General features: G+C 41.7%; 1 protein-coding gene across 1 annotated transcript; it reads right to left on the bottom strand.

Annotated features, from left to right (window-relative positions):
• Positions 1-79: 79 nt before the first annotated feature.
• On the bottom strand, positions 80-13,924 carry LOC141287917 (alpha-2-macroglobulin-like). Its single transcript, XM_073820054.1, has 32 exons — positions 13,910-13,924; positions 13,669-13,794; positions 13,420-13,580; positions 9,832-10,015; positions 9,606-9,762; positions 9,470-9,522; positions 9,370-9,390; positions 9,120-9,285; positions 8,961-9,045; positions 8,778-8,892; positions 8,570-8,690; positions 8,383-8,492; positions 8,139-8,309; positions 7,834-8,061; positions 7,543-7,755; positions 7,314-7,463; positions 6,917-7,042; positions 6,750-6,843; positions 6,516-6,669; positions 5,609-5,834; positions 5,397-5,520; positions 5,205-5,326; positions 3,385-3,436; positions 3,208-3,291; positions 2,905-3,081; positions 2,711-2,786; positions 2,484-2,640; positions 2,283-2,357; positions 1,613-1,775; positions 1,320-1,504; positions 280-501; positions 80-205 (listed from the first exon to the last, which is right to left on the bottom strand). The coding sequence occupies exons 1-32, from the start codon at positions 13,922-13,924 to the stop codon at positions 80-82; spliced, it is 4,239 nt and encodes a 1,412-aa protein (XP_073676155.1).
• Positions 13,925-17,224: the final 3,300 nt, after the last annotated feature.

Here is a 17,224-nt window from a genome sequence, read left to right as displayed (position 1 = left end):
ACCCTTGGTGTGAAACGCAACGTTAGTTTTGCTTTTGAGTCTTTACACAGACGCAAAGGGACACAAGACAAAGCGGTTCTTACTTCACTGTGAAATTCAGCATGAGACTGGCTCCAGGCGGCTGACAATCTCCAGTCACCTTCGCTTCAACACTCAGCGTTGTGGCAGCTTTAATGGGTGTTGGGATGTTGTAGAAACACGCAATCTATGATTGCAAAGCAAATCAAGGAGAATTAGGAGCACAATAGAAACAAAAATATAGGAGGTGCATATACAAACCTGCACAGACACACAGGAGGAGCCCTTTGCTTTAACACTATATTTGCCTGGAAAGCTCTTCAGCGGCTTCTCCTGAAAAAGCAGCCGGTTGTCCCGATTCACTTCGAAGGTATAAACGTCTCCTCCTGCCACTGACGACTGAACGGTAACTGTGCTGGATCCCTCCAAGCTGAACACTTGAGCAGCATACACCGACAGAGCATGAAGAGCCACCACTGTGTCCTAAAACAAACAGCTATTAAGGTATATTCACCTCATCCAACATTACAAATGTCCCAAAAACCATTTCAATGAATGCTGGAAACCAAACAGTTGCTGGTAGCCATTGAACTTTTACCTGTATTATGGCAGTCAATGACTACAGTCAATTGACCAATCTTCTGCTGAACACAAAAGAGGTGGAAGTCTCACAAGTTTGGAAAAAAGATCAAGTGCCAGAAATGATATTTCACTCAGTGTCAAATCTAGTTTCGTGACAAGTCATGTACAGTAGTCAACATTTGAAGTGGATCGAAAGAGTTCAAAGACAAGGGGTATCATTTTGGATTTAGGACAACTTCGACGAAAGGTTGATCCACTTCAAATGCGGACTACTGTCGTTCACGTCAAATGGACATTAATGGCACTTATTTCTATAGGTGAAATGGTTAAATACTAAAGGTGTTAAATCAGCAACATTGAAGTCCAATGCATTTCTGAAGTGCTGTTGTATATTTGCACTATGATTCGTTAATCACTGTATTTTGCCATTCTTGTAACATTTAAGCAACTTTACCCAAGAACAAGATAGCATTTGCATTTTACCAGCACATCCTCACCATTTAAATCCGTTCATACATTTGCAAGAGACTTTAATCTGAAGCAATTCAAGGTATAGTTTATATCAGACAGGAATTGAACCATACCATTACCCTGGTGTTGCCAACGCCACGCTCTGCAATTTGAGCTATAGCCATTTCCTCTCAAGTCATTTTGCATAAAAGCATCTGCTAAAATGCAACAAAGTGCGCATGAATCATGCATGTTTAATAGTTAGTCACCTGGGTGGAGAAAAAGCCTCCATAGGGATTCTGCTGGGCCACAAGCCAGTTGACAATGCGGTTAGCATAGCCCAGATTGGCTGTAGTTACAGGCTGCACAGCGAGAATGGCTAGCAGTACGTACGAGCTGATTTCCACTGCCAAAGTATCACCAGATGAAGTCTGAGACCAATGGAGTTTAGGACCTAAAAGACATGACAGAGGAGAGAACATACATTTGTGAAGCCTTTTTTTTTTTTCCTTAAAGCACCATAGAAGTAAAACAAGTCAATAAACCTGATTTTAAATCTCACCTTCAGAAATGGCAGTGTCGTCCAAGGCTGTTAAAAGCTGCGATCGAGTACTGGTTTCTCCAGCCAGACTAAAGGTGTAGGCGAGCAGAGCAGTGGCGTAGGTGTTTCCCAGGTTCCCAACAGAAGATCTCAAGCATGACAGAGCTTTAGTAATGGCAGGATCCTGAAATCAGAGCAAACCATTGGTAGTTTTAAAAGGCGCTGCATAAAGTTACAAAGACAGAATGTTGCAAATTACACAGTATCTACCAACAACCAAGAGATGCACACTTAATGCCTTTTACAATACTGCCCTCCAAAGGCAAAGCGCAGTAACTACACATTGTCAAAACTGAGTTAAGGCTTAAAACAGACTTTGTGACAACTGTTTTGTCTTGTGGCAAAGTCTCCTAGTTAAATTGTCCCGTTTCAGAGAAACAAGATTTAACATGTTTGACTAGCTCATGTAAAAACTTTAAAGGCATTTTTCTCAGTTTCAGTGTTGGCGTAGTTACTGCATTGTACCTTTGGAGGGCAGAATAGTTCAGCCTTATAGAAAGCAGCAATAAAGTAATAAATCTTTAAAACCGAGTAGTTTACCAGTATTACTCTCATGTCCTAGCTTTGTCCAATTTAAAAGCAATCAAATTAAGACTACAAACTTGAAAGAACAGACATGTCATATTCTTACCGTGACAGGGACACCTAGTTCAAGCAGTGATGCAACGATGTAGCCGGTCATGGTGACACTATCCCCCACTCCACCCTAAAAGGCAGCAGATTCAGGAAAATCATCCTCAGATTGGTTAGGGAGCATTTTCGGAAAAAAAAAAAAAAAAAAAAAAAAAAAAAAAAAAAAAACCACACCACACACCACACACAACCCACGTACCTTCATGTCATTGTGGTACAGAGTTCCCTGCTGCATAAAACAACCATCAGAACCCTGCGTGCTTATCAACCAGTCCCTTGCGCTCTGAAGGACATTCGGATCGATGTAAATGAATTTCCTCGCAAGGCCAAAAGATCTCAGGACGAAGGCGGTCAACCTGATCGTTTAGGAATTTATTCAAACTGCTTCAATGGTATCCAAAACTACAAGCGCTGCATGAAACTCACCATGTATTGGATGCATCGTAACCAAATGTGCTGTATGAACCATCACTGTGCCTGTAGTTCAGCTGTCCTTGGTATCCTGTTCAAGTCAAAAGCCACATGGGAATTTGATCAGGAAGGATTAGACAGTCTAAAGCACCCCAATGAAGAGGACTTGAGATTTAGTCTAAATACTAAATGGATTTGGTTGTCTGTACCGCTCTGAAGGTAACCAATGGCAGTTGCTCGGATGGTTGCGGTGAGCTGTGTTGTGACTTCCAGATACATCAGGATGTAAATATTGGGAGCAAGAACTATCATATTCTGTTCGCCGCAGCCAGAAGGCACCCGCAATAAGCCATCAAGATTCTTTAGCGCACGCCCCATTATGTCCCCTATGAGAGAAGAGAAACCAAAAACACACTTAGGATAAAGCCAGTTGCAGATGATTATGCTTATCATGGAAATGTGCTTTATCTTGCAGCCCTACTGTGACAATTTCTCTCCATTAACTGCCTTACCAATGACTGAAACTGAGCATTTGGCTGATCCCTGAATCATGTTTCTTGGAAAGATGAGCGTCACATCTTCTGACAGGATGCTTCCTGTGGATTAAATTTAAAAATAGATCATGGAGAACTATGGTTCCTTTTGGTGGTATAGGGAAAAGACATTTGAGGCACCGAGTGCAAACAAACCTTTTGGACACAGTAACCAACTCTCAGTGATTGTCCTTTCAACTCCTTCAGCCTACAGAAGCAAACACCACATCAATTAAAGCACAATGCAGGGCTCTCAAGTCTCACGCATTCACCGTGAGACACATGCATTTCAACCAGTTCACACGCCACACCTTGTATTTCTCACGCTGAAAAGTAAGGGATAACTTGTCCCACTATATGGTGTTAATGGACGAGGTGCAGGCTTTGCAGAGAGAAGTACTCTGCCAAGCTCATAGCTGTCTTAAGTTAAATGGCACCTACCAGCCAAAAAATTAGAATTTGCTGTTTTCTGGTATATTACGTGATCCCGCAACAATCTCGTTCGTCACTAGGCAACGTAGACGCGCACACACGGGACAAGGCCAGCGGTGGAATCGTTGCGGGGCTGCCGCTTTCTCTCGCAGTGGAAGTGTTTAGTACAGTTGAGGAGGTGGTCGCGTTGCGGTCTTGGAGCGGACGTTGCCATTTGTATTTACTAGAAACTAAATAAATGCAGTAGGGTTTTTCATATTTATTTTTATTTTTTTCCATTTTACGATTCCTAGACAAAATCACTTGCCTGTGATCAAAGATAGTGAGAACTGATGTTGGGGATTATAGCCAAATTTGCGCAAAATTATTAGTTCAACAGTTTTAACTAATTGTGGGCCTGAAATTAAGGAAAAGACAAGATAATTGGTAAATCTGCTAAAAAAGACAGACAAAATCATCCAAATAAAATAAATTTGTTTTATATATATTTCAAAACACAAATGTATCAACATTGTTGGGAAGGTTATTTTGGAAATGGGCTGTAATAGGCTACAGATTAAATTTCCCTAATTAAAATGTAATTTAAAAGTAGTGTAACTATTTCAATTGCTTTAGAGGTAATGTAACATTACATTTGATTACTAAATTTCTAAGGAATGTTTTCAACTGTTAATCCTTTTAAAAACTTAAGCAGGCAGGTTTACCTTACAGTAGCACTCAACACTAATTACTGTCAATTTTACAAAATCCTTCATCACTTGAATTAAGATTATATAAAATTTAATTTAAGCACAGCCACCACAAAATCTTTAGCACCTGTTTAACTCCTGAAACATTGGTGTCTCTTATTTTAAAGCAGTCAATGCGATTTGGGAAATAAACCAATCAAAATATTTACATGTAACCCACTTTGTAATTGTAAACATTTTTAAAAGTAACTGTAATTTAACTATATTTGTTATTTCTCAGTAACTGTAACTGATTAGTTAAATGTCATTAATTAAATTACATAATTCATTACATGTAACTAATTACTCTAGCTAGTTCAAGCCCCTACCACTGTCATCAAGGCATCAAAGTGTGCAATAAACACTAATGCCATTTTGTATTTCAAGTAAGATGAAATATGTACCCTCTCTTTCACAAACACACAGATTGACATACAGGAAGATTGCAGAACTTGCTCATAGCATGTATGTTTACAGTATGTGCATTGAGCACTGCTGTTTAGTTTGCTCATTTGCAAAATTTTTACTTTTGATACATATGATTTGAAATATTTAAAACATTTTATTTTTATGAATTTGACTTATCAGATCTACCAGTTGTTATATTTTTTATTTTGTGCTGGTTAATTATGAACAATGGATAGTTGAACTTTTACCAAAAACTGGAGAGAATTGCGTGGGGCAGAGGGGCCGCTGCTGCAAATATTAGAGTGACTCCTCCCCTAACAGATAAAATCTCACTCCAAACTTTTTCCAAAACTTGAGCCCTGACAATGAGCTCCACTGTCAAACCCCAGAAGGCTGCTCAACACTTACCAGAACAAGTAGACTTCGAGTGACTACGTCAACACGTCCTCTCGTCGGCACGGTCACAACCTCATTACCGCACAGAGACTGGGATTGTTCAGCCTGAGCGCTGACCGTCACATTCGCAGTTCCTAAAGTACAGACAGAAGGTCAACAACACTTCCCATACAACTCAACTCTGAAATACAGTTGAAAACAGACCTAGAACAGAAGCCATTAAAACCCATTTAAAGGTCTTCCTCGCATTGGCACAGAGACAGGATGAATATGGGTCAGTAAGTGATCGAAGAGTGAAGCTTGAGGATGGTGTTGGAGTCACTTTAACCTACCAATGAACAACAAATGGACACTGAGCAAAGAACTGGATCTCTTTTCTCTATGGATCCATTATCTCAATAAAAGTGAAACCAGACCATGATGCATTTGGACAGATAGTTAAAGACTGTGGCCCTCAGCTCAAAACTCTCCCCACGGACAATGGAGTATGGCAGGGAAAGCTCCAGAAAGAAGGGCTGGAAGACGGTCAGCAGAGCAGGAGGAGCCAGACCGAGACCTTTGGAGGACAGACAGAAGGCCTCGGTCTCCCACGTTGTGATTGTGTCAGGAACCTTAAGAGGAACTTGTGTGGATCCAGACTCTCTGAAGAAAGGACACCAGAAGTAGAAGGGGTACAATTTGTTAGGAGGCTTCAGATAGTAGTAGGGATGGCTCGATACGTGTATCGGTATCGTTCGGTTCTCGGACAAATTCCAAATGGAAGTGATCATCCCTATCACCTTTGTGGGGGACTTGGGGCACGTGCATGTCATAATGTAGTCGTTTGCAATGCACTTGGCGAAGGGAGCGATGTAATTTCCTCATTATTATCTTCAGCTGGGATGTTTACGTGACAACACAGCATGGTCTCTGTCAGCAGATGTCGCTGTTTAATGTCATTTTACTGTTAGCATAACTAAGCGAATCTGCTTAGTGCTGACAGACACGGGTATGTTCGACTTGAAGCGGCGCTGCAGCGACCAATCTGTGTATGATATCAAAATACTGCGAAAGCGCTTGAAAGCTGATTGTTCCATATTCTTGTTATAATCACTCTTCGCGTTGCTCTGATGTCATACACCGATCGGTGCCTGTAGCGCCGCTTCAAGTCAAACACACCCGTGTCTGTCAGCACTAAGCAGATTCGCTTAGTCCCCTCACAAAGGTGATAGGGATGATCACTTCCATTTGGAATTTGTCCGAGAACCGAACGGTACCGATACACGTATCGAACCATCCCTAGATAGTAGCATGTGCTGTAAAGGGCAGAATAGCCTCATTTACCCCACTTGAGCGAGTTGCCAGATCCACGTTTCTGGAAAGTAAGTCCTGACGGTCACATCAACAGAAGAACTGCTCTCGCCTCCAACACTTTCTGCGACTGCAGCAGGAGCCATTTCAGCCATCGCAAAGGCAACAGGTTGACGGAAAAACTTGACTGAAACCAAAAGAGAAGCCATGAATGTCAAGTCATGTGCACACACGGCAAATTGAAGGTTAAAAACCTAAGAGACACACCATCACGGAAGTTGCGATAGTAATTCAAGCCTCTGTACATCAGGCATTGTGGTTCTTGGATGGGCAAATTGGTTGCAATCTTCATCCCCATGCTCTGTCAGAACAGGTCAAAAAGAAATTTGAATTCAGGGAGCATTCAGTGACTACGATTATAAACCAGGTTCTACCTTGAAGGTTTCATAAGCTTGGTCTGTAGGCACAGCTCGACGGGGCCGAACATTTAGGCATTCCTGTTCATCTTCAACACTGAAAGGATAATCTGATAGCGATTGCACTGGGAGAAGGTTGAACACCTATAAACATAAGGGGAAAAAGCTGAGTCTTGCAAAGTAGTTTAAAAGAGACACTTTGGGTGGTCTAATCACCATGAGTGCTTATCTAGTTAATATAAGAGGACTAAACTTAAAAGCTCACATAAACACAACTGTAAAAAGCAAAGTGTAGGAATCAAATCATAGCATGTTGATAGCATTCTAGTCAGATATAAAACATATTTTAAAAGATCAACAACATACTCTCATCCAGATAGTTTCAAACAAGAATGGATTAATTGCACATGGCTACCGCTTCAGCACTCAGACGTCTTCCAGGCTCCATGATCAGGACACTCTGATCAACAGCACTGAGGCCACACAGGGATACTGCTTGAGCAGAGACAGTCAAAACATTTCCCTCACCAGGAACGGCCGTAGCCGGGGAGAACTGCAGAGACACCTGGAACAAGAACCAGCTCACAAGGTGAAGGAAACATTACAGCTACCCACATGAAGGAAGACGCATATGCACACCATACCTGGTTATTGAAACACATTTTCGTGTCAAAAGCCGCACTAACAGCCGCTACATTTTGACTGGGAAGAACACAGAAAGCCAGAATCTGCACTACTGGAGCCATATTGACACCAACAGACAGCTGAAATGACACTGTGCCACTCGTGACGGTATCAAAATCCCTTGCTTGAATCTTTTGAAATCCATGCAGAACGATCACTCCTCTGGACAAGACCTAGCAGAAGACAGAAAACCAGACTGATGCACAAAAGTTGCCAGGCAAACAAACCATCACAACCACAACACACTGTACCATATAGATGATGTCAACACTGTAGTCACCAGTCTCTCCAACAAAGGAATACTTGACGGTCACTGGATATGCAGTGCCACATTTCAGTGGCTGCTCAAGCTTCTCTATAGTCAGTTCACTAAACGTTGGGGTGACGGGAGTAGCAGCTTGAAGAAGTGGAATTACCCTCATATCTGTACTGAAGTATGGTGATTTATAACCATAAACAACCTGTGAAGTTGCACTTGCCTGGGAAACAAATGAAGGAAATTGGCTTCTTGCAAGATAAAGGCTTTACTCAAAATAGAAGGATAGACAAATCATACCACCAGATTCAGATCAACTTCAGGAAAATTAGCAGTGTTGAGGGAGAACACAGCCAGTCCATTCTGGTCTGTAGTCAGATTCAACAGCAGTTTGTTTGGCCATTGGCTACCATCCAGGAGATAAACCTCCTTGCTTGCGATTGGCGTCCCATTGAAATAAGTTGCCAAGATCTGTTGAGAAAGATAAAAGTTAGGAAATGAACAAGGCGAAAGATTCCGCAAGAAACTATGAACCTTTACATGCCTTTGCTTTAATCGTTGACCCATGGTCAAAAAACTCTGGGAGGTCCACAAACGTGACCTTGCCAACTTCAAACGTAATGGACACGGTTGTGGATTTAAACATGACCACATCTGAAAAGGAAAAGAAAAGCCACAGACATCAAGACCCCAAATAAAGTAAAGTAGTTTCAAATTAGCCAATAGCTCACCTGTTCCCTCCTCAGTGACATTTATATTAACAAGGAACGCATCTTGCAGATTATTCTCAAATCTGGTGTTGAAAAACGTTGATATACTGAATATAAGGGAGGCACAGCCGGTGTTGTTCATCTGGTAACAAAAAAAGATTTTCAGATTACAAAGTCAGCATATCAGACAAGACTAATCCTTTCCTGTACAACAGCAGCAGTAACAAACCTTGGCAGTTTTATTAAGGCAGACACGAGTCAAGCCCGGAACCACAGCGTATGGAGACGGCTCACGGCACACTTCCACCAACGTTTGACCAGGTACAGGTTGCCCATATGTGTACCTAGGAAAACACTAGATTAAGATCAATAATTTACCATCCAAAAGACAAAATCAAGAAAAGTTACTTACTTGGCACAAGCCTCCACCTTCAGTCCTACATCTCCAACACTATGCATCTGTGGCGCAGCGACAGTGACATCAAACTTGGGTAAAACTAAACAAGTTATTTAAATTAGGACCTCAGATCTGCGATCATTGCTACCAGACACATCGCATGTGGTGACTCACCATATTTTTTCACCTCAAAAACCTGCGAGATAATTCGGTCACCAATAAAAGCTCTCAGTGTGTACATCCCAACCTGAGCTTCTGGATTTAACTGATGAGAAAGCTCCAATATCCACCTCGTTGACGAAACATTTGTCCACTGACCAATGCGGTTTCCATGATTGTCCTATTATGGGGGTAAAGTGAACGGAAGCACACAAATAACTTGCAGAAAACACATCTCCAAAGACTTGCACTGGAGCAAACTCACCTCCACCACCACCAGACTGTACTGTAAGGACATAAACAGAGGAATTAAGCACATAAAGAGTCATGAAAATCACAAAGATGAAAGACAAATCAGGTCTTACCATTTGATCAAGAGGAACAAATTTGGCATCCATGGTCACAACTCTGAAATTCACTGCAAAATGAGAATTGATTTACATAATGGACTTTCCACATGCTCAAGTGCATCAAGTTCTGAACAAGTCATTCACAGCTCACCTGTTTGTCCTGGATTGTAGATGGGTTTGTCTGTTTGGATGAATGTCAAAGGCAGGTAAGGTCTGAACATCACTTTCCTCTCTTCAATCATTTTGAAGGACCTCCCTTTAACCACCACCTGCAGTTTCTGCACTGACTCTGCATCTGCTTGAGGAGCCTGTAGAGGAATGGGTTTTTAATGGGCATAAGACCAGACAAGCATTCCATTTGCAGTATGATAACAGACCTGGAAACTAAAACACCGGTGAAACTCCAGCTGAGATATCTGCTGCACAAGTTGAGTTGCCACATTTTTGTCATCAAGCAGAGAAATGGTCATTGTGAGACTCTCATTGGGTTTCAGAAGACTCGCACACAATTTGGCACCAGAGCCAGACTCAATCACTGCAGGAAATGTCACCATGAAGAACCTGTGGAAACATATTGAAGTTTAACTACAAGGAATCTGCTCCAAACACATACTTGTGTAGGTGTGCGGTCACAGAGAGACACAGTCAATGGTAATACTCACGGCCCTGATTCCTGCCTATTAACCGCAGAAGGCCCTGGTCTCTGTCCATCCACAGCGAAGAAGAAAAGGACGAAAATAAATCTTTTCCAAAGCCAAATCTCCATCACAACCATGAAGAACAATCATCCAAGAAGAAAATTATATATCCCTTTCAGAAACCCGACAAGTATTTACTGCTCTTCAGCTTATTTCAACCAGCTAATACTTCATGAGTTTTAAAACCTGTCTCAGGACACTCTCAGCACTGCACAGTTTTCTGTCTCCTTCATCTAACACACCTGATTCAACTCAATCAGCTCATTAGTGGAGACACAGCACCTGAATTGGTTCCCTCTGCCATGCAAAGATTTTACTAGCTCCCTCTCCTCATTCAGCAACTTCAAATGAAGCTTGATTCGTTTTTGCTTGAGCTAAGACTTGAGTTTTCTGTAAATCTGGGGAGGTAACTCTTTTTAAACTCAAGTCATATTACTGGAAAATTTGGAAATAATTTTGATTCCAGAGTTTCCAAGTTAGGCTGGTGATTTAAACATGGTGGCTGGGACAACCATTGCCATCAGTGCTGTTCTCACAATGGTTTCACTGGTTATAATAGTAATATAATATAATGGTAACTTATCGCCATCTATCGATGGCTTGTTAAAACCACTAAATCCCAATGAAATATGTCCCAAAACACTACAGGGAACCATTTTAAAGAAGTTTTTAAAAGTTAACATGTGATGGTGTGTATTGTATATTGGTAGTTAAACCATTAGAATTCTTGTCATGGTTTGTATGCTCTAATATATACACATACAGTCTATTAAAGCTTACATTGATTGCAATGGAATTCTTTTCTAGTTTAGAGCTGCTTTACAGCAGAATTGAATTGTTTGCATTGCCAAATCATTTTCCTGTGTGTGTGTGTGTGTGTGTGTGTGTGTGTGTGTGTGTGTGTGTGTGTGTGTGTGTGTGTGTGTCACTGTAACACTGCTTTGAAACAATCTGTAAACTGCTGTAAAATAATGGCGAATTGACTTGAATATACCATTTTATGGAAAAGATCCATAATACAGAAGAGAATGTTAAAATTAAGAGGGATTTTTACATTTTGCTATGAGTGTAAAATAAGTCAAATCCACAAGTTTTGCTGTGTTAAAAGGGATGATAACTTTCGTCTCAAGAGTCATTTTCTAAAAGTATATTTACTTAAAGGAAATCACAAAGTAAATGTAAAACTTGTAATTTGTATCATTAGATATTATTGTCACTATTAAATGTCAAGAACATTGCTAAGCTGAATGAAAGGAACATGCTTATTTATCTAAAATCTGCAATTTGATCTCGCACCGTTGCATTATATCTGCAAGCAAAACCAAACAAGAACGCCTTTTACAGTCGATATAAACAAATTAGTGGCTTTAAGAACAACACAAACTGGCAGTGAGAAAGTCATATGTTTAAATCATCAAAACTAGTCAAGAACATTTATCAGTAGCAGACTGTTTTTTTTTTATTTTTTATTTACTGTAACACCTGATGCACCTGATGGATGCAGTTGTCCAAATTGGAGATCATTCCATAGATATAACTCAAAAACAAAGAACATACAATACAGTTTATTGATATCTAGTTCAATATCTTAAAAAGATTAAAGTGTACAGTCGTGGCCAAAAGTTTTGAGAATTACATAAATATTGGAAATTGGAAAAGTTGCTGCTTAAGTTTTTTTAATAGCAATTTGCATATACTCCAGAATGTGATCAGATAAATTGCATAGTCCTTCTTTGCCATGAAAGTTAACTTAATCCCGAAAAAAAAAATGCTTTCCACTGCATTGTTAAGAAGGCTCCAGGGCGTCCAAGAAAGTCCCGCAAGCGCCAGGATCGTCTCCTAAAGACGATTCAGCTGCGGGATCGGAGTGCCACCAGTGCAGAGCTTGCTCAGTAATGGCAGCAGGCAGGTGTGAGCGCATCTGCACGCACAGTGAGGTGACGACTTTTGGAAGATGGCCTGGTGTCAAGAAGGGCAGCAAAGAAGCCACTTCTCTCCAAAAAAAAACATCAGGGACAGATTGATCTTCTGCAAAAAGTATGGCGAATGGACTGCTGAGGACTGGGGCAAAGTCATATTCTCAGATAAAGTCTCTTTCCGATTGTTTGAGGCATCTGGAAAATGGCTTGTCCGGAGAAGAAAAGGTGAGCGCTACCATCAGTCCTGTGTCATGCCAACAGTAAAGCATCCTGAGAACATTCATGTGTGGGGTTGCTTCTCATCCAAAGGAGTGGGCTCACTCACAATTTTGCCCAAAAACACAGCCATGAATAAAGTATGGTACCAAAACACCCTCCAACAGCAACTTCTTCCAACAATCCAACAACAGTTTGGTGAAGAACAATGCATTTTCCAGCACGATGGAGCACCGTGCCATAAGGCAAAAGTGATAACTAAGTGGCTCGGGGACCAAAACATTGACATTTTGGGTCCATGGCCTGGAAACTCCCCAGATCTTAAAACTTGTGGTCAATCCTCAAGAGGCGGGTGGACAAACAAAAACCCACTAATTCTGACAAACTCCAAGAAGTGATTATGAAAGAATGGGTTGCTATCAGTCAGGATTTGGCCCAGAAGTTGATTGAGAGCATGCCCAGTCGAATTGCAGAGGTCCTGAAAAAGAAGGGCCAACACTGCAAATACTTACTCTTTGCATAAATGTCATGTAATTGTCGATAAAAGCCTTTGAAACGTATGAAGTGCTTGTAATTATATTTCAGTACATCACAGAAACAACTGAAACAAAGATCTAAAAGAAGTTGAGCAGCAAACTTTGTGAAAACTAATATTTGTGTCATTCTCAAAACTTTTGGCCACGACTGTATCCCCTCACACCCGGGCCCTACCGCACCGAGCGGGTCTCAAACCCGGGTCTCCGGCACGGGAGGCGGACGCACTAACAAGGAGGCTAAAGGCAGAAACCTCTAGCGTCAGTCGCTAGTGCGTCTCTTGAGATCAGGGGAGTGAGGTTTACCTGCACAGCACCTACTGGCTGGCCTCCGTTACACTACTATACCTTAAGAACTATTCCAGTGCATAGTAAAAAGGTGATATAAAACATGAACATATAAGCATTATAATACCCATTCCCCAGCGTCAGTAAAAAGTTTGCTCAAATTCATATTAAAGGATTCACATTATGGTGTATTTGAGCTGTAACCATATAACCATCTACCCAATTACCAATTCTAAATAACAGTAAGTGTGAACATGAGGATGGGTGTCTACTGGAGTCGCTCCTGCTCCAGCCACACCACGGCGTTCTACTGGCTCAGGATAGTGCTGCGTATGACGGCCAGAAGCTCGTCTGTGCAGCTCCATGTGTTTGGCTCCACTGTACTGAACATCACAGGAAGAGTCTCCAGCTGCAGCTCCTCCATCTGAAAGGCCTCCATCAGGTCCTCCTCTCTGTGGCCTAATAACAGCTTCTTGAAACACACACAGGTTTCACTGGGGTTTAATATCAAGAGCTTTGGGCTGATGTTGTGACTACAATGCTGAGAGACAGACAGATACGGATTCAAACATGAACTTGCGTCCCTTCTTGTCTTTGGGTTTGATGTAAATGATGATAGGATAGATGCTCTGCTTCAGGAGATTCTCCACATGATTCAGGCCCAGCTGAAGCAGACAGTGTTTGTCCTGAACACACCAAAACACACACAACTCCTCTGCCTGTTACTTTTAGACGAAACCTACGCTCTCTTTCACCCTCCCACCTTTCTTCCATTGTATCCTCCTCTCTTCCCTCTCCAACCCACTTCTCATCCATGGACACTAATGCAGCGACCGACACCCTATGTTCCACACTTACTACTTGTCTAGATGATCTATGCCCTCTCTCCTCCAGGCCAGCACGGGCTACTCCTTCAAACCCTTGCTTATCCGATGTTCTTCGTGAGCATCGGTCCAAACTCAGGGCAGCCGAGAGAAAATGGCACAAATCTAAGGACCCATCTGACTTGAGTATGTATCGGACTCTCCTTTCATCTTTCTCTACTCAAGTCCATACTCCAAATCTTCATATTTCCACAACAAGATCAAGAATGCTCCGGACGCACAGAACCTTTTCAAAACTTTTAACTCACTGCTCTGTCCCCCTCCACCTCCTACCATCACTTCTATAACACCTGATGATTTTGCCACATTCTTTACACACAAAACTACATCTATCAGTTCTCAGCTCCACACTTACAGGAACTAAAATTGACTGCACCCACAACTAAAACTTCCCTCTTCTCCTTTTGTCCCCACTCTGAGACAGAAGTATCCAAACTTTTCCTCTCCAGCTATCCGACGACATGTCCCTTAGATCCTATCCCCTCACACCTTCTCCAAGCAATCTCTCCCACAATCCTACCAGCGCTCACACACATCATCAACACATCTCTTCTTACAGGCACTTTCCCCACTACATTTAAGCAGGCCCGGGTAACCCCACTGCTCAAAAAACCTACACTTAACACTTCACTCATTGACAACTACAGACCTGTCTCCCTCCTTCCATTCATAGCAAAAACACTGGAACGAGTTGTTTTCAACCAGCTATCTTTATTTCTCACACAGAACAACCTACTGGATGCTAACCAGTCAGGGTTCAGGAGTGGCCATTCAACTGAGACTGCGCTACTGTCTGTCACTGAAGCCTTGCGGACTGCAAAAAGCTGAGTCCAAATCATCAGTACTTATTTTGTTGGACCTATCTGCTGCTTTTGACACAGTGAATCATCAGATCCTCCTGTCCACCCTCTCATCGCTGGACATTACAGGGACACCACTTCGCTGGTTCAAATCCTACCTCTCTGGTAGGTCTTTCAGAGTGGCCTGGGGAGGGGAGGTATCTAAAACTCATCAGCTGGTCACAAGGGTTCCTCAGGGATCAGTTCTTGGACCTCTCCTCTTCTCCATATACACTAAATCTCTGGGTCCCATCATACAGGCACATGGCTTTTCCTACCATTGCTATGCTGATGACACACAGCTCTACCTCTCATTTAAACCAGACGATCCATCAGTAGTGGCACGGATCTCAGGCTGCTTGGCGGATATCTCTGCATGGATGAAGGAGCACCATCTACAGCTCAACCTGGCAAAGACTGAGCTCCTTGTCTTTCCTGCCACTCCAACTCTACAGCATGACTTCACCATCCAGTTAGGTTCATCAACAATTACCCCATCGACTTAAGCCAGAAATCTTGGTGTAATCTTTGATGACCAATTGACTTTCAAAGACCACATTGCTAAAACTGCTCGATCTTGCAGGTTTGCATTGCACAACATCAGAAAGATCAGGCCCTTCCTAACAGAGCATGCTGCACAACTCCTTGTCCAGGCACTGGTCATTTCTAGGCTGGACTACTGCAATGCTCTTTTGGCCGGTCTTCCAGCATGTACAATCAGACCTCTATAAATGATTCAGAATGCAGCAGCATGGCTGGTCTTCAATGAGCCCAAAAAGGCCCATGTCTCACCTCTCTTTATATCCCTGCACTGGTTACCGGTTACAGCATGCATCAAATTCAAGACACTGATGCTGGCATATAGGACAGTCACCGACTCTTCACCTGCCTACCTCCATTCACTACTACACATCTACACCCCCTCCAGAAGTCTGAGATCCTCTAGTGAAAGACGCCTCGTTGTACCACCACAGAGAGGCATGAAATCACTTTCCAGAACATTCTCGTTCACTGTTCCTGCCTGGTGGAACGATCTTCCCACGCCTATCCGGAATGCTGTCTCCTTAACAGTTTTCAAACGACTGCTAAAACTCCTTCAAATCTATCTGACCCAATAAATAAATAAAAAATAAATAAAATAATAATTCTTACTTTCTTGATCTTCTCTTTTTAGAATGCACTCATCTAACAATGCCTGATATACGGTATTTGAGCACTTCCCGCCTCGATCCGACTTTTAGGATGAATCGCTTGTTGTTCTCCCCAAGGCAAGGCAAGGCAAGGCAAGTTTATTTATATAGCACGTTTCATACACAATGGTAATTCAAAGTGCTGTACATAAAAGGAATTAACATCATAATAGCATAAAAATCATACAAATTTATAGTAATAACAACAATAAAAACAAAATTTAAGAACATTTAATATGATTTAAAAAAAAATGATTTAAAATTAATACGGTAAAATGATTATACATAAAATAATGCAATCTGTTCGGACGTAGCACAGTGCTCATTCAATAAATGCACAACTGAACAGATGAGTTTTGAGTCTGCATTTAAATGTGGCTAATGTATTAGCACATCTGATCTCTTCTGGAAGCTGATTCCAACTGCGGGCGGCATAATAGCTAAAAGCGGATTCCCCTTGTTTTGTGTGAACCCTTTGGCCCGGTTTCACAGACAGGGCTTAGACTAAGCCAGGATTAGCAGATAGTTCAATTAGGATATTTAAGTAATTTTTATAAACATGCTTAGAAAAAAAACATTACTGTTGTGCATCTTGAGACAAAACAAAGGCACCGATATATTTTTAGATCAGTCAGTGCAAGTTTCTTTTAGTTCAAACAGCTCAGACTTACATTTTAGTCTAGGACTAGGCTTAAGCCTTGTCTGCGAAACTGGGGGAATATATTACTAACTGACTCGATCCTAGTGATCTGAGTTGTCTGTTAGGTTTATATTCAGTGAGCATATCTGCAATGTAGGTCCTAGGCCATTGAGTGCTTTATAAACAAGTAAAAGTACTTTAAAATCTATCCTAAACATAACTGGAAGCCAGTGTAAGGACCTGAGGACTGGTGTAATATGCTCTGATTTTCTGGTTCTAGTCAGAATCCTGGCAGCAGCGTTCTGTATGAGCTGCAGCTGTCTAATGGTCTTCTTGGGAAGGCCGGTGAGGAGACCATTACAATAGTCCACCCTGCTAGTGATAAAGGCATGAACAAGTTTCTCCAAGTCTTGACGGGAAACAAAACATCTAATTCTTGCAATGTTTTTGAGATGATAGTATGCTGATTTAGTTACTGCTTTGACATGGCTACTGAAACTGAGGTCTGATTCCAGAATCACACCCAGACTCTTGACTTGATTTTTTGTTTTTTGACCCCTAGC

The sequence above is a fragment of the Garra rufa genome, chromosome 1 (assembly GCF_049309525.1).
Source record: "Garra rufa chromosome 1, GarRuf1.0, whole genome shotgun sequence".
Classification (NCBI taxonomy): Eukaryota; Metazoa; Chordata; class Actinopteri; order Cypriniformes; family Cyprinidae; genus Garra; species Garra rufa.
This window is presented reverse-complemented; position numbering and strand designations above follow the sequence as displayed.